Source organism: Brassica rapa, chromosome A02, assembly GCF_000309985.2.
Source record: "Brassica rapa cultivar Chiifu-401-42 chromosome A02, CAAS_Brap_v3.01, whole genome shotgun sequence".
NCBI lineage: Eukaryota > Viridiplantae > Streptophyta > Magnoliopsida > Brassicales > Brassicaceae > Brassica > Brassica rapa.
In genome coordinates this window covers 2,180,651-2,201,521 of record NC_024796.2, presented here as the reverse complement: position 1 = coordinate 2,201,521, position 20,871 = coordinate 2,180,651, and the positions used below count along the sequence as shown (strand labels likewise).

The 20,871-nt window shown below is 33.9% G+C and overlaps 4 protein-coding genes across 4 annotated transcripts; 3 read left to right on the top strand and 1 right to left on the bottom strand.

Annotated features, from left to right (window-relative positions):
* Nucleotides 1-379: 379 nt before the first annotated feature.
* LOC103850834 (DNA damage-repair/toleration protein DRT100) lies at nt 380-1,923 on the bottom strand. The gene has a single exon (XM_009127624.3). It carries the CDS (start codon nt 1,689-1,691, stop codon nt 573-575), a length of 1,119 nt encoding a protein of 372 aa, XP_009125872.1. The 5' UTR covers nt 1,692-1,923; the 3' UTR covers nt 380-572.
* A 2,424-nt stretch (nt 1,924-4,347) lies between these two features.
* LOC103850833 lies at nt 4,348-6,431 on the top strand. The gene is made up of 6 exons (XM_009127622.3): nt 4,348-4,935; nt 5,062-5,253; nt 5,327-5,431; nt 5,526-5,645; nt 5,737-5,823; nt 5,885-6,431. Exons 1-6 carry the CDS (start codon nt 4,600-4,602, stop codon nt 6,332-6,334), a joined length of 1,290 nt encoding a protein of 429 aa, XP_009125870.1. The 5' UTR covers nt 4,348-4,599; the 3' UTR covers nt 6,335-6,431.
* Nucleotides 6,432-6,669: 238 nt separating this feature from the next.
* Nucleotides 6,670-10,270, top strand: LOC103850832 (IRK-interacting protein). The gene is made up of 2 exons (XM_009127621.3): nt 6,670-8,274; nt 8,791-10,270. Exons 1-2 carry the CDS (start codon nt 8,092-8,094, stop codon nt 10,039-10,041), a joined length of 1,434 nt encoding a protein of 477 aa, XP_009125869.1. The 5' UTR covers nt 6,670-8,091; the 3' UTR covers nt 10,042-10,270.
* Nucleotides 10,271-16,344: 6,074 nt separating this feature from the next.
* Nucleotides 16,345-18,759, top strand: LOC103850831 (transcription factor MYB46). The gene is made up of 2 exons (XM_009127620.3): nt 16,345-16,819; nt 17,981-18,759. The coding sequence occupies exons 1-2, from the start codon at nt 16,542-16,544 to the stop codon at nt 18,540-18,542; spliced, it is 840 nt and encodes a 279-aa protein (XP_009125868.1). The 5' UTR covers nt 16,345-16,541; the 3' UTR covers nt 18,543-18,759.
* The last annotated feature ends 2,112 nt before the right edge of the window (nt 18,760-20,871 follow it).

The window sequence follows — 20,871 nt, the reverse complement described above, 5'->3', positions numbered from 1 at the left end:
TGACTGACCACAACTAGTGTCAATACAGTTTTTTTTGTTCGTGTAGTAACTGAATTTATTTGTATCACGTCCAAGAAAACGACCCATGCACAACTGACACTGGACGCAAGCCCATCAGACTAATTTTGCCTTATTTAGTCCACTTTGATAATGGCGTTTCCGTGGTAAGCAAGAACTTTCCACGATAAAAAGCCCATAAACCCATTAGAAGGACTCACAAATACGGTTCCTTTGTCAAGGACGAACCACAAGTCTAGTTCAAAATGGTCATACAAACTTGACTTTCTAAAGCATACCCAGACGGCCAGACCAAATCATTAGATGAGGGGTAGTGAATATACCAATGTCACTAACATGGTCGGGTCCAAGTATTTAAACAACCGGTAAATATTTTTTTTTTTCTAAGTTTATCTTCTTGCTCTCATCGAGGGGTTCGAGAATCAAAGCAGATAAGACTAAAAGAAAACACCAAATGGGAATATATATCGCCTTGCCCCTTTCAAACGGCTAGTAGTTACACTCATACATTCATAAATAACTGTATTAAGATGCTCTTACTGATTACTTAAATTTTATTTCCCACAGTCCCCAAGAGGCGTTCCACATAGACACCTATTGTAACCAAACGACGTCGCATCAAGATGATCAAAAGGAGACCCCGCCGGAATCTTCCCACACAGCTGGTTATGACTCACATCCAAATGCCCAATAAACGACGCCGTAGTGATACTCTCCGGAATCACTCCCTCCAAACGGTTATTCGAAAGATCCAACACCGTGAAGTACGACCTCGGCCCAAACGCGTTCGGTATCTTCCCGCTGATAAAGTTCCCGCTCAAATTCAAATTCGAGATCGATGACGTCATCAAACTCCCAGGAATCTCCCCGGAGATCAAGTTCCCGTCGAGATTAAGCGTCGCGAGCACCGACATTCTCCCGAACGAAGGCGGGATCGGGCCCGTGATCCTGTTCATCGAGAGCTCGAGATCCGCTAACCGGTAGATCCGGGTCAGAGACTCGGGTATTTGACCCGAGAGTTTGTTACCGCTTAATAGAACCCGGCTCAGCATCTTTAACCGGCCGATGTATACCGGTATGACTCCGGTTAAACCGTTGTTCCTCAGATCGAGATGCGTTAAGCTCGTCAGCCTCGCGATCGACGCCGGAATCGCGCCGGAGATCTGATTATCGGCGAGGTTGAGCACCGTCAGCTTCGCCAGGTTCCCGATGTTCGCCGGAATCACGCCGGAGATTTTGTTTCCGACGAGATCGACATGTCTCATGGCGGGGAGGTTCGTGATGCAGGCGGGGATCGCGCCGGAGATTCCTTCCCAGTCGGAGAGGGTGACGCCGGAGAGCTGAGTTAGTTTGCATATCGCCGGGGAGATGGAGCCGGTCATGACGCCTTTCCGTTTCGCGCGCTGGAAAATCGGCTCCTCGGAGATTCCGCGGAGGGTGACGGCGGAGACGCGGCGGTTGGTGGGGTCGCAGCTCACGCCGTACCAGCCGTGGCAGCAGTCTTGGCCTTTCCACGAGTTGAACACGCCGATGTACGGCTCGTTGAGGTGTGATCGGAACTCGAGAAGCGCCGCTCTGTCGGAGGGGAGACAAGCTTGGGCGGCGACGGTGGCGAGGAGCAAAACGACGGCGTTGCAGAACACAACCGTTATCGCCTTCTTCTTAGCATCCATTGAGCTTTGATCACAAGACTGACTATAGAGAGTGTTGTGTTTTGTTATCTCCAAGGAGCTTACATAGGCTTGTTGACATGGAAACGACTTAACTACTATGGTGTTGTATTTATACTCGTTAACTGAATCACATTGCTTCGTTGAACCTTCTCATTTACTGCCACGTCGCATCCTTTGCATGCTCCTTCAGTTTTCAACCTTTCTAATTATTTTTTTGGATCACTAGTGGGATCCTTGCTGAAGTAATAACATGGTTTTGTTTGTTTATGTCAGAGTGGTTGTACTAATAAATATTCTCTATGTTTCAAAATATACATATTTTAAAATTTTCACACGTATAATAAAACATATTAAATTTTAGTTATAAATATTTTTTTTGTGGTTATCTATTTTCTATAATTATAAACCAATAAAATTCAGAAATTGCAATTAATCATTCACTATCATACACATAGAAACTACATAAGCCAGCGAGTTTCAAAACTATAAGAACAAAAAAAAACAGGGGATAACACTAAACTCTTGGAGCCAAGAGCCAAAAAATAATAGACATCCCCTGGAACTGAAACAGACCCAACTAATACATACGCTTAAGTACATTACAATCAGATCAAAATCCATCACTAAGAACCATAAAGAGGAAAAAAACTGAGACAAAAAGGATAGAAAGAGAAAGCAACCAAAGTTGATCACTGGATCAAACTGATGAACCTTTCAATTTAATATTGTATGGTTGTTTCCGATGAAAATAAAACAATTTTCTGCGAGTGGAAGACAAGATTTAGAACTGGTAACATTCAAGTGGCCAAGCTACAGCAGTTTATATTATCCTAGTTTATTTTATTTTGTCCACCTACTGTATACTAGTACTTCTTAATTGGTTGGAATATTAACTAGTTACTACTAGTTTTTATTTTGTAATATATATTGTCAGATGTTATCGTTGCAGATGAGCATGTGATCTTTGTCCTTGTTAACATTTAATTAGCACATATATAATAAACTCATATAATGATGTATAAATAATTTATTCGACCTCTTCTTTCAAACTTGAGTCAATAGTACAATTATAAAACAAAGGAAAATTAATTTTGTTCACGTTTAGCTAGTTTCTACACTATGACACTAGCCAAATCACCGTTGCATATCGCATCCACGTTGGCCACACCTCCACGAACGATAGTAGTCTGTCATAAGACTCACATCAATAATTTACGTTTTTTAAAGTTGTCTTTTCTATAGGTTATTATCTTTCCATTGAGCTAGGTTTCTCAAAATTCATTACCGGCCCTAATAAATATGAAAGGTTTGGAGACAGCTCGAGTAAACGTGATACAGAGATTTGGGCCATTTGGCAGTTGGTTAATTAAATGTTTCTAGAGATTTAGAAGGAAGTGAGATATGCCAGAATGGAGACATTAATGGTGTTGTTGACTGTTCGGACTTCGAAACATAACTCATGTGCCCGCATGTGCTTCATCACCTTCTTCTTCATTTCCATTTACTTCTATAGCTCATAGTTATATTCTATACTTCAGGTTTCAGGAAACGAAGAAAGAAACGAGGAAAACTAAAAAGGAAAGGTACTCGGTTTCCCAAGGACTAGGACATACCACGTTCCTAAATAACTGGAGCCTGGAGGAGAGTATCACTTCAGAGTTAAGACGTCACGTGTAATAATATACTTCAGAAAATGTTTTCAAAAATGTTTGTTCTGCCAACTAAATTTCGTAAAATAAAATTTGGGTACGTAAAAACAAATGCTTATTATTAGGCGTAAACTGGACTGGAAGTCCAGTAGCGAACACCAATCTGAAAGAGTATTACTTATTTTCCAATGTATTTTAATTTTAGCTAACGAATAACTTAAAATATTATTTTTATAAAATAAATTTATCTCTGGCTGATTCTAGTCTTTAAACGTTAGGATGCGTTTTTAGAAGAAGATCAAATCAAGATCAAACATGCCGCTGCTGACAACTCACATGCATATATGTACTTGTATATTAGAAAACTCAAATAACTAGTAGTATTAAACTAGAAGTTGTGCCTTTGAAACCTTGCCACATTGCCACTTTCTGACACATAGTCATCAGTTCAGAAAAATAAAATGAAAATTAAACAATTTTGATCATGTTCTCGCTCTGTCACTGCCACTGTTCTCAATTAAATGAGTCCCATGAATCATATGCACATCATTAAGAGAGAACACCGAAATAAGATAATACATTTCTCCATAATTCAATCATGAATCATTTATAAGCTGAGATAGGTTGTGCCTGGTCATATGAGAGCCGAGAAAGATGTAGACTTGTAGTTAGTGTCTCATCTACATAATTTTTTTTAAAGCAAAATTTTACCAAGACTTTTTGTTCAAGACGAATTAAGTAGAAACCCATATTGGCTTTTGAACAACGTCAAACATGAGTTGGCTACATTTTTACCAAGAAAATTAATTTAAGGGTATCACCAACCTTCATCTCTCATTCAGTTTCTAAAAGACACTAAAATATTAACAAAAACGAAAACATAAATTCATAAAGACAATTTTATAAATATTTCATAAGTTTGTAAAAAATTCTTACCATACTGGTTATTCTATAACTACCTAAACCATTTTTATTTATAAAATATAACTATTGACTTAAATTAAACTAAATCCATTAGTACTAATGATAGTCTTTTCACCATAAATGATATTCATAAACAGAAAAAGACAAAAACATGTGTACAACCCAGACGATGGTGGTGACCATGACACCAACGTTAACCTTCAAACCTCTTCGTCTCCCCCTAACCCCCACATCGGAGGGAAAATCCCAATTTTGAAATCGCAGAAAAATCCAAAAAACTCAAAAAAAATTGAAACGCTCTCTGCAAAACCTCGATCACTCCTCCTCGGATCCAAATGGAGGAACCCGGTTCGGATCCCGGATCCTACCCAATCCCGCCCGCTTCAGTCCACCTCTCACCCTTCTCCTCCCTCGCTCCTCCTCCCTCCGCTCGTCTCCACTTCACTCGTCGTCGTACCCAGCCGCTGCAATCATCTCGTTACACCTCTCTCAAGAGCCTTCTCGACGATCCCACCAGCTCGGCGCGATCAATCGGCCGAGACGAAGCCCTAGCGTGGGAGCTCTTTACGCCTCACCAGAGGGTCATGATCGTGGCGGTTATCGGCGCCGCCGCCGCGGAATCGAAGAAGAACGGCGTGATTCGGCAGCTCCGGAAGTCAATTGATCTTAAAGTTCGCTCCTTTATAGACTTTAAATGTTTAATTATGGTTTTAATTTTACGTTTTGATTTTTTTTTATAAAAACGTTTGCTTTTAATGTTTTTTGATTTAATCTGTGGTGTGTGGATTTGTTTTCAGGACCAGGTTCTTACAGGGATGCAACAGAAGCTGGATGATCTCTGTCAACAGCTAAGTCTTGTCAAGGTCTCAGGTCATGATGATGATCTGGAATCGAAGTTTAGAGAGAAGTTTGGATCTGAGAATGTTAAGTTTGTAGAGTGTGGTTGCTTGCTTTGTGATCAGCATCATCACTCCTCATCTGGTATACAGGTGTGTGTGTGTGTTTGTTTGTGCTCTCTTGCTTTTACATGGAGATTATGTTCTTGATGCTTCTGTTGCTTAGGATAAAGCTTCAACGAATCTGGTGGTTGAAGCTGAGCAAGAAGAGAGGCGTTTGTCTTACTTGTCAGATTGGTGTTCTAGTGTCACTTCTGCTGCAGAACTCCATGTATGTGTGTATACTGAAACAATCTTTGTGTTGGATCTTGTTTTTTTGTTTGTTGTTGCAAATGAAGACTATTTGTTTTAAATGTTTATTGCAGTTTGATAATCTTTCACTAGACCAAGACATGCTTTCTCTCAGAAAGGAGTGTCAAGAGAAAGATGCAACAATAAAGGACTTAACTTCGTTTCTTCAGTTAACCAACAAAGCTTGTTCAAAGGTAAGACTTTGTTCTTGTTGTTCAATAAGCCTTAGATTATGTTTTTTTCATATAAGTTGAACAAACGTGTGTCTAATTCTCTCTTTAACAGCGAGAAACAGAGCTTGAAGAGATTGTTCGCAGGAAGAAAACAATCATCAAGAAGCTCAAGAGGGACGTACTATTGTTAGAAGAAAAGGTGAGAAACTTTTACTACTAAACTTCATCTCAAAGGTGTTCATTGGTTGTCATATGTGTAGGTTACTCAGCTCACTAGGCTACAGAGGCCTTCCTACTCAGCTGCACCCTCAAATACCTTTGAATTCCCAATGAGAGTGGACAATCTTCTTTATGATCTGGATGTTTCTACAGCTTCTTCATCCTCTGATTCAGATACTCCTGCAAACACACCTCGACGAACTTTGTTGGAGGAGGATGCTCCAGTTGTTTCCATCAAGGAGGAACCCTTAGCTTTGGAACAAACTTATAAATCAGCACCAGCTAAATCCATGGCTTCACTTGTGAAATCTGTGAAGCCGTCTTCTGTGGTTAGTCCATTGACTACTACTCGGAAGCCTGTTGCTGCTTCTTCTTCTTCTTCTTCAAGGATGCGAGGGGCTTCTTCTGCTGGTGATTCAAAGAAATCTAGAAGGCCAGTTCAGGTTGCCCCAAGAGCTTCTTCCTCTGGTTCACATAAGAGATGGGTTTAGTATCATTTGCCATTTCTGAGAGAGAGAAAAACAAAACATTTTATATTTGTAGCTAAAAGTATGATATATATTCCATAATTACATATTTTCAGGATGATGACTTCATAGTTCATATCTATAACTCTCAAAACTGACTTTTGAATTGGGTTCTTTGAGTTTGAAAATGAATTCTTCAATAGGCTATATAAAACATCAGAGTTTCTGCTCAATAACTTATAGAAAAATCATGCTGTTATCTACATGGTAGCCGTTAGTGCCTTTTTGTTGATTTGAATTTTAGTGAGAACTCTGAAAAAAGTAAACACCTTATCAACCACTACATTGTGCAGATATGTACAAAAAAAAATTGTATGGTAATGACTCAAAATCTATTAACTGCTTGAAGTTCTGAGTGTTATCACTCAAGAAACGTTTTTGTATTGGTAGATGTCTTAGGAAGATTAGATTTTCATTGGACTGTTCTCTGTTAGTTGTTGAACTAATCACTTAACAATGATTTTGTCATCATTATATTATTAGTAGATTAATACTACTTTTCTCCTAATATCTTGACTTTCTTTCCTCACTGATGTAAACAACTCCACTTTACAACATTATTGCAAAACAACTCTTATTAAATGATCAGTCCCACACGGAAAGTTCTATCATATACTAACAAATATGGTTTTGTCAGCTTTTAACTAAAGAATGACCTATTTGTTTTGTAGTATATATCGAATAAACATTTTAGCGAGTGGAATGCATATGATCACTCGACAAATCTTTCAAATTGTCGGAATTATAACAAACGCATTTGACACGTACAAATATTAGTCACCAACATACACACTTCACCTATGCTAACTCCCACATTTGAACTTAGGTTATGACACTCTAATATTAACCAATTAGCTACTCGATAGTGATAGATAATACATGTAAACATATGAAAATTTTGATTGCATTACTTATATTATCAAAGTGCTGACTGCAATAGAAACTGAAGTTCCATCGCATGAGGTCCTTAATACATTCTCCAGTGACTAGTATTTAATTTTCTAAGATATTATAATCATTTATCATGAAATTACTTTCCTAAAATTAATTTTAAACTATGATTCTTTATATGTGAATCATTTGACGTATCTAATCATATTTGATTTTTTCAATATTTAGCATTTTATTTTTGCTACTATATAGAATAATTTTGAATATTTAGCATTTTGTTTAGATTTGTAATTTTATTTACTAATTTTAATGATACTAATATTTTATATGCATATATAAGAAATATATTTTATTTCTAGTTGTGAGTACTTTTTCTTAGTCTTAAGTATATATGAATTGTTATGATATTCTCTAGTTTTTTTTTGATGGAAATAAATCAAGTAATTCATACCAATTAAACATTTTTAGTTTGAAAAGATTTTGATGATTGTTAATATCTTAAAATGGTGGAATTCTGTTTTTTTTGGCAGTGGATAAAACAACAATCATGTAGAAAGATTAAAGTTTACCAAAGAAACAAAAACAGAAGAGCTGAAAAAGAAACAAATAAGAAAATAAGGGGCATTTTCGTACACAACAAAATTGGTCTCTCTGCTCTGCACATGCACTCTTTGTATCAGTCCTTTTAAAGAGAAGGGAGACAGAACATTCTTTGGATTTTCTCTCTTTCTCACACAGACATCATCCCATCATCACCACCCTTTCCTCTTGGACAATCTCATTCACAACCTCTCTGTCTCATCTTTCATTCTTTTCTTACATCTTCTTCCATGGCTTCTTTTGAAACAAGAATGAACATGGATAGAGAAAAAGAAGAGGTCATAGCAAACGGTGTGAAGATGAGGGCACTTATGCAGAAGTTAAGCCCATCTATCAGAATCCCTTCTTCATCGTCTCCAGCTTCTCGTCATCTCCACAACCTCTCTGCTCATGATTATCCTGTTTTCACTCCTGTAACTTCTCTTTTCCTCAGTTACAAAAAAAATTTCTCTTTTCTTTATTTTTGAGTTTTTTCATCACTTTTTATTATCTCTAACTTGATTCATTTCGATATTATGTATGGGAATTTGAGTTTGTTGGAATTTTAAAGATTTAAAAAAAAAAAAATCATCAAACACAAGATTTATTGGTTGAATCCGGTTTAGGCTCCATAATTACAATTGCTTTCAGTATTTTTTTTTTTTGATATTTCTTATGTTATTATACATGTCTTTATACGTTTTGAAGCTTCATACAATATCTATTATTTTCACAGACAAAAAAACAGTAGTATACAGTATAGAATTAGGTTAACCACTTCAATAATTAAAACCACTGTGAAGTATAAAGACAAAACAGAAAAGACCTGAATTTGGTAGAAACATTGTTTTGTTTTTGTCCTTAGCTGACACACTGTTCTTAATTTTGGACAGAAGTTACTGTCTTTTCCACTTTACACTGCTAAAATTCCCTCTTGGTTTTTGAAACAGAGCTATGGAGATGAGCCTGTGCCTGCATTTCATCGTAAGAATCTCACATCATCTGAGAATTTGGATGAGTCTTGTGTTGGAGGTGAAGATCAAGACTTGAGACATACTCTCAGATCCCAAACGTTGCATTTTAGATCGGTCTCTTCTTGTAATGACTACAAACAAAGAGGTTTCGACACCAAGAGCTTCAAGAACTCTAATCTTGTTGTGCCCTTGACGGATTCACATTCAGCTGCTGTTACTTCTCAGCCAAGGAACAGTGGAGGCAGAGTGTTGTCTTGGTTGTTCCCCAAGTTAAAGAGAAAGCACAAGAGCAACTCGATCTTTAACTCCCCTAGTAGAACCGAGAGATCAGAGGAAGTTCCTGAGAAGTTGAAGAGAGAGTTGATGGAAGCAAACAGAAGCAGAGACGCTGCGTTGACACAAGTCTCGGAGATGAAATCTTCGTTGAGAGAGTTTAACGAGAAGCTTAAGTACTTGGAAAGTTACTGTGACGGTTTAAAGAAAGCTTTAGTGTCACGAGAGAAGATGCCAGTGAGTGAAGATGTGATGGTTGAAAGGTTCTTGCAGATTGTATCCGAATCAAGATTATCGATAAAACAGTTCTTGAAATCATTAGTCGCAGAGATCGATGAAGAAGACTCGACTCTGATTAGTAACATCAACACTCTCCTTCAACCACACAACTTGTCATTCACCTCTAAGCACTCCAAGATCATTCAGTACCACTTAGAAGCCATCATGAGCCAATCTATATACCAAGATTTCGAGAACTGTGTCTTCCAAAAGAACGGTAAACCGAAGTTTCTTGATCAAGAACAAGATCGAAAAGCGAAGTTCTCTTCCTTTGCTTCTTTAAGAAACTTGAGCTGGAACGAGGTAATGGAAAAGGGTACAAAATACCACAGCGAAGAGTTCAGTAGATTCTGCGATGAGAAGATGAATTTGATCATTACAACGTTGAAATGGACAAGACCATGGTCTGAACAGATGTTACAAGCGTTTTTTGTCGCTGCAAAATGTGTCTGGCTGCTTCATTTGCTTGCCTTCTCGCTCAAGCCAGCGTTAGGGATCTTGAGGGTGGAGGAGAACAGAGTGTTTGAGTCAAGTTATATGGAAGATATGGGTGGAGATAGGGACAGGCAGAGATCAACAGGGTCATGTAGACCGGTGCGGGTTAAGGTTATGGTGATGCCTGGTTTTTATGTTCAAGATATGGTGTTGAGATGTAAGGTTATTTGCAGGTACTAGTCATAAGGCTAGAAGAGAGTCACACTCTCTTGTTGATTATCTCTTGTGTTTCTTCTTAGGCTTTAGTTGTATCTTGTACATATTTGTTTGTTAAGAATTATCGTAGGTTATAAAACTTCACATTTTTTCTATGTTAAAAATTATCAGAGGCTAGTATCTCCTGTTGATATGCTATGTTCTTAACAAAGTGACTTATGAGACATGAATAATGATCATTTTTATTATTGCATTACTTGTCTCTTGTTTTTGGGATAGATTTTTAAATTAATGAATTAACTATTGGATTACAAATTTATAACTTTGTCAGTGTACGGTTAGGAGCTCTATTTGATGTTTATGAATTAATGTAGTACTATTGCTTACCAAAAGGTGATTTAAAAGTAATTTTTCTAATTTTTAATTAATTAAAGTGCTGACTTTTTGCCCTTCTTATATCTTTCAAAATACAAAGAAACATTTCATAAAGAAAAATTGAAGAAATCATATGATGTCATGGTGATTCCACTTTATCGTTTAAGATACTACGTTCAAAAGGTGATTTGAAAGTAAATTTCTAGAAAGAGTTCGTTAAGTGAGTCTTGATCGGAGTTCAATCTTTCTATTTTTCACTTTTTCATTTGTTATCTTTGAGCAACGTGACACTTGATCATAAAGCAGCAGCGTCCTATTAACAAAGAACTTAGTGGTGCCACATTAACTACCAAGCAAAAAGAAACTTAGTGGTGCCCTAATATATACAAATCAGCTTTAGTACTTTTTCTTGAAGAAGAAAATTACAGTGTAATATTACTAGTACTCAGTGACTGTTCCCATCGTATTCACTGTGTGAATACCTTGTGGTCGAAGCGGTTTACCTGTAAGCTGTGGATGGGGTGATGCAGAAGACAAATTTTACTTTAATTATTTTAGAAGGTACAAAAAGAATATAACACATCGTCAAGTCAAAGCAAATACAGTAAGAGGTCGAATAAAACAAAAATAACAGCTTCATAATTGTTATTTATTAGTTATTAGCTGTTAACAGCCAAAAGTTTCGTCTGGGTTGCACTGATTTTTCTAGGTGACTATAACGTGACGGCAGGGGTTAGTTTGAGAACTATCTATTATAGCTATTAGCTGAAAACGTTCCTAACGGAACTGGGTGGGTTAGGTTAAAGATTTCAATTGGCGCAGATAAGTGAAGTCCGATGTTATGTGTTTCTTCAAAGACAACCTAATCACGACAAGTGTAACAAAAAGTTCACCACAAATTATATGTATGTATGCAAATGCATAATGATCAACCAATTAGATTTTGTCCCCAAAATGATTGTCCTGAAGTGAGTGATACTTTATAGTAATTTTTTTGTTATTTATTAAAAGAACATATAATACAAATATAAAAGTATAAATTAAGATATATCACGCTGTAAAGTAAGATTCAAGTTTAAGCTAATGCTTTGATTCAATGGTAGTGTTTGTTAATTTCTTTTATTTGGGATTCAGTTCTCATGGGTGATAATTGCTTTCTTAGTTAGTAACCACTTTGTCTTCATTGAGGAAAATGACATATGCATGATTAATGTTTCAAATAAATAAACTTGAGGTTTCCGTTATAGTCTCAAAAGAGTGTAATACACACGAGACTACATTTTGTACAGTGATTAACCTCGCACTACTTTATTGATATATATATTAAGCGATTATTTTTGTGTGTCTAGAGTTAATTATACACTGACCCTTCTGTTTAGGGTTAGTCTTAGCAGACATCTGCATATAGATAAAATTAATAGATTTTAGAGTGGTATATTTAAAGTTTGGTTGTTAAATAGCTAAACTATATTTTCAAAGTTATAACTAATACTGTTAATTCTTTCTACCACAAAGTTATATTCTAAGTTGTGATATACATTGTAATTCTGTCATCCAAATTTCAATTTAGAGTCGAAGAAAATTCAATATTTTATTAAAAACAATGATAATTGTATCACCAAAAACTCACATTCCCCATACTACAAAGGAACTTACATTTTCTAGCTAAAAACACATCAATTTATCATGTTTAGATATATAGTCTATAGATTAATGTCTTCAAAGATGGAGTCGATAATAAAGATTTACACAAACTACTATCTCTCCCAAAAACCTATGATCTTTAGTCCTTTTCCATTAGCAATATCTTCAAGATTCAATATTCCAACTTCTTTTGTACTTTATCTGTGGATTTGTTTATGATTGTATAAAAAGTTATGTTTATTTTCGGATTTTAGTGTAAATCGAGAAGTTAAAAATCGTGACCCACGTTTCTTTCCAATAAAAAGATAAAATATATGGATAAAGGAGTATAATATTTTCTCCATAACAATAATTTGATTTCTTCAAGTGTACGTGTTGGTGCGCGAGAGGTGGTTGTGTGAAGCCGAAGCAAAACTTCTTGCTCGGCTGCTAAGCTTAATATAAAACAAACAAAAAGGGTTATGACACTCGTCAACTTATGTATATATACAATCGAAAAACAGCTTAATATACGTAAATATTAATGAAATAACTCAACATTTGCTTACCTTGAAAATGAAGATATCCTTGAATAGAAAATAGACATGTTCATGAATATATAAATTAATGTTAAATAGTATTATATATACACACTTAAGGTTAATGAATTAGACATGTCTGTAATATATACCTTGTGAATGAAGAAACAAATGCATATGGTTTATATATTCAAAAAGAAAAAAAGTTGAACAAGTGAAGAGCACTTCTCCTTTTGGCTTTGAAGTTTGCATTTCGGGTCGCTCTCAGAACCGTTTTCGTCATGACCGACCAACTAACGTTTCTTCACTTGGTTAACTTAGTTATATACACATGTTGTTGGTGTATTTTATGCACCACACAAACAATATTGGTCGACTAGAAATGTATATATGTTTTTGTATGTTTTATAACAATGCAACATACCGTATATTATATTATAGTATATATATAATAATGCTTAAAATAAGGAATATATCTAATCTATTAAAACAGAGTCCTATTTGAAATTTACCATGGCATGTTTTAAATTTGGCCTTATTAAAATTGTTGTGACTAAATATATAGACACTCTTATTTCTATAATTTTATTAATGTCATTTTATCTTCTTAACACACCTTTTCCTAATTATTAAATTAGTCATATCTATTAACCAGTTTTCCCAATCAACGAAATTAAACCTATTGTTGCCATATCATCGAAATCTCAACAGCATATCAAAGCCGTCAACGAATCCAAGAAACTGCTAACGATTTCATGATCCTGCTTTAGAGTTTTGACTTTGATCTCAAAACTGACTCAGATAATCATAAACTTCACTGATGTGCTTTCATGTTAATGACTGAACCAAGTATAAGCTGACGACTAAACAACTTTTTATATCTTGGTTGGGTTTTAGAATCTAGGCAAACAATTCCTCTACCAATCGTGTACACCATTTGATCATACCTACCTAACAACTGCTTTCTCTTTGCCATTATACCTGGGGTAGATCTAAGAATCACAAAATGGCAATTGGGGTTGAATCAGCGTTGGAATTGTATCACTGATCTTCATTGCCTTTGGGTTGTTTTTATGGTGGAGACAAAGACAAAACCAAAAGACATTCTTTGATGTTAAAGGTTTGAGAAATTTCTCAGTTTCTTACTTGCATACAATACAACATTCTTAGAAGATTCACTTGAAAGAAACTTATGTTGTAATGGCTTATCAGATGGGCATCATTATGAGGAAGTTTCACTTGGACACCTCAGAAGATTTGGTTTCAGGGAGCTTCAGGTCGTGACAAATAACTTTACCAGTAAAAACCAATTGGGAAAAAGGAGGCTATGGAAATGTATACAGAGGAATACTTGGAGACAGTACGGTGGTTGCGGTGAAAAGTCTTAAAGATGAAAATGCATTAGGAGGGGAAATTCATTTTCAGTCAGAAGTCGAAATTGATCAATTTATCTGTTCTGCATCACACAAACTGAAAAGCTTCTGGTTTATCCTTACATGTCTAATGCAAGCGTCGAGTCTAGAATGATAGGAGCTGGAAGAGGGCTTGTGTTTCCATGAGCAATATGATCAGAAGATTATTAATCGTGACGTGAAAGCAGCGAATATACTTCTTTATTACTATTGATTACTGTGAAACTATGGTTGGTGATTTTGGTTTGGCAAAACTCTTGGATCACCAAGATTCTCATATCACAACCGCAGTTAGAGGCACGGTTTGTCACATTCCTCCTGAATATCTATCAACTGATCAATCCTCTGAGAAAAACGATGTTTTCAGGTTTGGGGTTCTTCTTCTTGAGCTTAAACGAGAAAAAAAGTTCTTAAGTTTGATAAAGCGTCTAACCATAAAGGTGCTATGCTTGATTGAGTTAAAAAGATACATCAAGAGAAGAAACTTGAGGTGTTTATGGGTAAAAAATTGCTCAAGAAGAAGAGCTCTGATGAGATTGAGTTATAAGAAATGGTTAGAGTAGCTTTATTGTGCACACAGTTTTTTTCCTGGACATAGACCAAAAAGGTCAAAAGTTTGAATGCTCGCAGAAAATGGACTTGCCGAGAGATGAAAAGCTTCTTTAAAAATCAGACGGTTAAAAACCCTGAAAGAAGATGTTTATGTTTCTTGAATCTGACGGCTTCCTGTTTCCTTCTTTTCATTTGTATAATACGTATAATATAAGGTTTTTTTTGCTGGTAATATTGTCTCTGTAATTGTATAGGTTAAATTATTATGTAAATTTGATCCAAAAAAAAAATATTATGTACGAAGTTTTGATTTATTGTACTAAAGAGTTATAGGGTTAGATGATAGTTGTTTCCTTGAATTTCAAAGTTTAGCGTTTAGAATTCAAGTTTGACTGTTTGAGAATGCAACTTATTATATTTATACCACAAAAACTAAAAAAATTAAATTGAAGTACCACATATGCGTTAGCTTTTTGACTATTGAGTTGGGTACGTTTACAATTGTTTTTGTGGTATAAATATAATAAGTTGCATTCTCAAACTTGAATTCTAAACGCTTACAATTGTTTTGGGTACGTTTACAATTGTTTTGTCATTCTTTTCAACCTACCAACCCACAAAATTAAATTCTAATTTGCCAAATTCCTATACGTTTAAGACCATTCAAATAAATGTGTGTTTTCTAAATAATGAAATTGTAAAATATAATTAAATTTAACGCCAATTTATCTCTATTTATTTTAAAATTTAAATCAATGTTACTTTTAATTATAAAAGTAACTATTTTTAAATTAACTAAATTTTAGAGATGATATAATGTATTACTAATTAAATTAACTAAATTTTTACTCTGGCTTTGAAAGGATAAAATTATTTTAATTTAAAGAAAATAAGCATCAATACTTGAAAATATGTAATTTTTATGTGTATAATTAATTTAAATTTAATTTATAGTATACATAATAAATGTATTTTTTTAAATTAAGAGAATAATTAAATAAAATTAAATATGTAATGAATATAAACTGAAAATATTCTTTGTACATACTTCAGTCACCAATTCATCTCTCAAACTTGATGATAATTGTTTTTTAAAGATAACTATATTACAATTATTAAAACCCCATTTCCTTCCTTATAAATTAATCGACAATAGTATTCTCAATCTATTTAACTTCCTTATAATTAGTTTCAACAACTACCAATATATAGTGATTGATTAGCTAAAATACATCTACTTAATCCTTATTTAGACAAAAAAAATTTTACTTCAAAATGATAATGGTATATTCTGATCATAGCTGTTGAATATACATCTTAACTCTATTATATACATGCACAAAATTAGCATATATTTTATAATATGGTATATAATCTTGAGATATACCGATTCCCTACACATAATTTACATATAAGGACAGTAAAATATAGCTACCTAAATTAAAATCAAGATCAAAAATTCTATATTTATGTTCAGATCTATACCTTCGAATTGAAGACAAAATTTTATCAGGTTCCTAACATTGTTATTTGAACCAAACGAAAATAACAAAACCCAATCAAACCCAAAATTATAAATAACCATGCCACTACTATATTTCTTGAACCAAAAAAAATCTATAATCGGACCAGAACCAAACTAAAAACCAAAAAATACAATTTTGACGCAAACCGAAATTTAGAAATTATCATCAAATTATAATTTTTTTATTTAAAAACAGATATTATATATATATATATATATATTAATATAAAAAATCCCGCGCAACAGCGCGGGTTAGAATCTAGTATATATTAAAAAGGGAGAAGATGAAAATTGAAAAATTGGTTTGTCTTCCTAGAATTGTAAGCAAACCATACAACCATCCCTTTCCTCATCATCATCATTCTCCCTTCATCAAGTCTTCTCTCTTTTCTCTCTCTCTCTCTCTGTTATAAAAACAAACTTCACTGGTTCACATCAACAAATCGATCGAGCCTTGAGAAAGATTAAGAGAAACAATTAACTCAACAAAAAAAAAAGATGAGAAAACCAGAGGTAGCAAATGTAGTCACTCATCAAGTAAAGAAGATGAAGAAGGGGCTTTGGTCTCCAGAGGAAGACTCAAAGCTGATGCAATATATGATAACCAATGGGCAAGGATGTTGGAGCGATGTAGCCAAAAACGCAGGCCTTCAACGATGTGGCAAAAGCTGCCGTCTTCGTTGGATCAACTATCTTCGTCCTGACCTCAAGCGTGGCGCTTTCTCTCCTCAGGAAGAGGAACTCATCATTCGTTTTCATTCCATTCTCGGCAACAGGTATATATTTTTGCAATCGTTTTGGTTGTTTTACATGTTATCAATTAAAAAGGTAACTATAATGGATAAATTTTCTTATACCAACTAGCATGTTTTAGGTAAATATTGCTTAAAATTGTCTTGGTAATTTTTGGTTTATGGGTAAATTGTAAAAACGCATATATAGAGAAAGCCAAGCCAACTGAGCAAGAACAAAAGTCCACCTTAATTAAAACGATCAAATTGTTGAATTAGATCAACTAGCATGTGTGTGTGTTTTTCGACCGGTTAAACATATAAGAAATGTGTGTGTGTGTCAGTGTGTGTGTTTTTTTTTTAAGTTCTTTAGAAAAAAAAAAACATATAAGATGTGAGCTAATCTATATACATATAGGCTATAGCGAGTTAACATAAACAGTTCGTGTGTATGCTCTATTGTGACTATATACGATACATGATATACAAATCCTAAAAAGATATGATCGAACTTCATGTTGAAAATAGAGTTTGGTTCGAATTTTCACTGGGACGATAACTGTTAAAATTCAAAGAGATGAATGATTTTTTAAGAAGAAAATTGATCCAATTATAATTATAGTAGCATTAGAAAGTAGACGCAATAACCAAACTAGGAATGAGTACATTCACGTGTAATTATGTCCTTATGTGAGTGGTCAGAGTCCGTTAATCGTGAGTGTTAAGACTTAAGAGAGTGCTCTTACAAAAAAAAAACTTGTTTTCGTGAAACCGACTTTTGTGTCTTTATCACCTTTTCTTTTCTTCTTTAGGGTTTTACTTCAACTTTTATTTTCTAATTATACACTTTATTTTTTTTCCTGTCACTTCCTACAGAAACATACATTTTTTTGAGTTTATACTTCACGTTGGACATGACTTCGTGAAAACAATTATACATTTTCTATTAATTGTATACTTATCTTTAGTATTTGTTAGTTAATTTAATAAAATTAAATTACATATTTTTTTCGAAACTTATGTGAAATCATTTAACGACAATTTATTTGAACGCAAATGTATTTGTTTTATAGTAGTTGCAGTAATTTTCTTTCACGTACTTTGCTTCTAATTCCCATGCAAACAATGCACTTTTATAAATTTAATTACATACCACGTCTCATTGAATTAGTCTACTCTCTTTCTTCTCATTCATCGATTTAATAGGTGGTCTCAGATTGCAGCACGATTGCCTGGTCGAACCGACAACGAGATCAAGAACTTTTGGAACTCAACAATAAAGAAAAGGCTAAAGAAATTATCCGACACATCCAACTCCGTCAACAACTCATCCTCATCACCCAAAGCAAGTGACTCGTCTTCTAATTCCACCTCGTCTTTGGAGTTTAAAGACATTATAGGAAGCTTCATGTCCTTACAAGAACAAGGATTCGTCAACCCCTCTTTTACCAACATGCCAACCAACAACAATCCATTCCCAGCGCCACAACTGATCAGCCACCCGTATAATGACGACTTTCCCCCTTATGTAGATGGTTTCTGCGGAATAAACACAGGAGTACAAGGGGAACTCTACTTTCCACCTTTGGAATGTGAAGAAGGCGACTGGTACAACGCAGATATTACCAACCACTTAGATGACGACATGAACACTAATGGGGCTGGAAACGTACCTGAGGGTGTGAGAATGGAAGAATATTGGGACCTTGACCAGTTGATGAACACTGAGGCGCCTTCGTTTTACTTCAACTTCAAGCAAAGCATATGATTTTTTTCCTGTTGCCGAATATACTAAGATTCATAGCCACACACACAAAACGCAAATACCGATATATACATTGTCATAGATAGATACTGAAAAGGTAGAGAGTGTTTTGTTTTGAATAATACTAGGGCTTGACGTGCCATATGTAATGATTAGTCAATGTAAACAAAAAAATACCCCTTAATAAAAGATGAATAAACACACATACATTTACGAACATTTTTAAACATTTCAAGAACTTTTTAATATGGTTCCTCAAGGAGTCACCATAGCCTTGAGCTGATGTGACAGGAACATTAGCTTCCTGATATCAATAGTCAACATTCTTATTTGGCTTGGTGTTAAGCCCCTACGAAAATATTGAGTTTTTAGTAAATGTTTTATATACTGAACCTTATAATCTTTAGTGTTGTTTTAAAATTTATAACCACATTCTACATTTATATTAATGTATGCTAAACTTTCATGGTAAATGAGCATCGTTCAATTGTTTTCATAAATTAATTTAGTAAAACTTTATATACTCCCTAAATTATTGGACTAACCATTATAAAATCACTATTCTCTTAAAAAGTAGAGACAACAAAGGCTCCAAACCTCTTTGAACATCATCATATGTTAGTGCAGGATGCAACTATGCATTAAAACAATATTGTCATATTTTTTGAAATTTTCACAAAATCTATATGTTAACAACCCCTACAAAAATATAAAGTTTTGGGTAAATGTTTTATATATTGAAGCTTATAATTTTTAATGTTGTTTTAAAATTTTCTAACTATATTCTAAATTTGTATTAGTTTATTTTAAGCTCTTTTTCATGGTATATTGGAATCATTATAATTTTTTTATCCATTAATTTAGTAAAACTTCATAATACTCCCTAAATCGATGGAATAACCACTATAAAATCACTATTTTCTTGAAAAATGGAGACAACAAAGACTCCAAAACTCTTTGAACATCATCATATGTTAGTGCAGGATGCAACTATGCATTAAAATAATATTGTTGTATTTTTTGAAATTTTCTCAAAATCCATGTGTTATAACCCCTATGAAAATATTGAGTTTTTTGGTAAATGTTTTATATACTGAAGCCTATAATCTTTAGTGTTGTTTTAAAATTTCTAACCACATTCTAAATTTGTATAAATGTATTTTAAGCTCTTTTTCATGGTATATTAGAATCATTATAATTTTTTTTATCAATTAATTTAGTAAAACTTCATAATACTCTCTAAATCGATGGAATAGCCACTATAAAATCACTATTTTCTTGAAAACAGAGACAACAAAGACTCCAAACCTCTTTGAACATCATCATATGTTAGCCTAGGATGCAATTATGCATAAAAATAATATTGTCATATTTTTTGAAATTTTCTCAAAATCTATATGTTAACAACCCCTACGAAAATATAAAATTTTTGGTAAATGTTTTATATACTGAAGATTATAATTTTTAGTGTTGTTTTAAAATTTTCTAACCATATTCTAAATTTGTATTAATGTATTTTAAGCTCTTTTTCATGGTATATGGGAATCATTATAATTTTTTTTATATCCATTAATTTAGTAAAACTTCATAATGCTCCCTAAATTGATGGAATAACCACTATAAAATCATTATTTTTTGAAAAACGGAGACAACAAAGGCTCCAAACCTCTTTGAAAATCATCATATGTTAGTGCATGATGCAACTATGCATTAAAACAATATTGTCGTGTTTTTTAAAATTTTCTCAAAATCTATGTGTTAACACCCCTACGAAAATATTGAGTTTTTGGTAAATGTTTTGTATATTGAAGCCTATAATCTTTAGTATTGTTTTAAAATTTTCAACCATATTCTACATTTGTATTAATGTATTTTAATCTCTTTTTCATATTATATGGGAATCGTTATAATTTATTTATCCATTAATTTAGTGAAACTTTATAATACTCTCTAAATCGATGAAATAACCACTATAAAATCACTATTTTTTTGAAAAACAGAGACACCAAAGGCTCCAAATCTCTTTGAACATCATCATATGTTAGTGCATGATGCAACTTTGCATTAAAACAATATTGTCATATTTTTTGAAATTTTCTAAAAATCTATGTGTTGACTTATGTCAAATTGTTAATATGTACACTACACTATAATAGAGCCTGGTGGAAGTTTGTTGGCTTGTAGTGCGAACTGAGGACTACCACACATCAACATTCACAATCTTTTCCTTGTACATAATCTCTCAGAATGGATTTTGAGTATCAGATTTGATAATGATTGATATCAGGACTTATAAGAGAGTTTGAGCTATGGATTTTTTTATTTTCTCTCG

Bases quoted from the DNA above. Each gene is read 5' to 3' on its own strand.
- LOC103850832 (XM_009127621.3), top strand. From the start codon at position 8,092: ATGGCTTCTTTTGAAACAAGAATGAACATGGATAGAGAAAAAGAAGAG. The intron at 8,275-8,790 runs GTAACTTCTCTT...TTTTTGAAACAG, and splicing joins ATTATCCTGTTTTCACTCCT to AGCTATGGAGATGAGCCTGT.
- LOC103850833 (XM_009127622.3), top strand. From the start codon at position 4,600: ATGGAGGAACCCGGTTCGGATCCCGGATCCTACCCAATCCCGCCCGCT. The intron at 5,254-5,326 runs GTGTGTGTGTGT...TCTGTTGCTTAG, and splicing joins ACTCCTCATCTGGTATACAG to GATAAAGCTTCAACGAATCT. The intron at 5,432-5,525 runs GTATGTGTGTAT...TGTTTATTGCAG, and splicing joins CTTCTGCTGCAGAACTCCAT to TTTGATAATCTTTCACTAGA.
- LOC103850834 (XM_009127624.3), bottom strand. From the start codon at position 1,691: ATGGATGCTAAGAAGAAGGCGATAACGGTTGTGTTCTGCAACGCCGTC.
- LOC103850831 (XM_009127620.3), top strand. From the start codon at position 16,542: ATGAGAAAACCAGAGGTAGCAAATGTAGTCACTCATCAAGTAAAGAAG. The intron at 16,820-17,980 runs GTATATATTTTT...TCGATTTAATAG, and splicing joins CATTCCATTCTCGGCAACAG to GTGGTCTCAGATTGCAGCAC.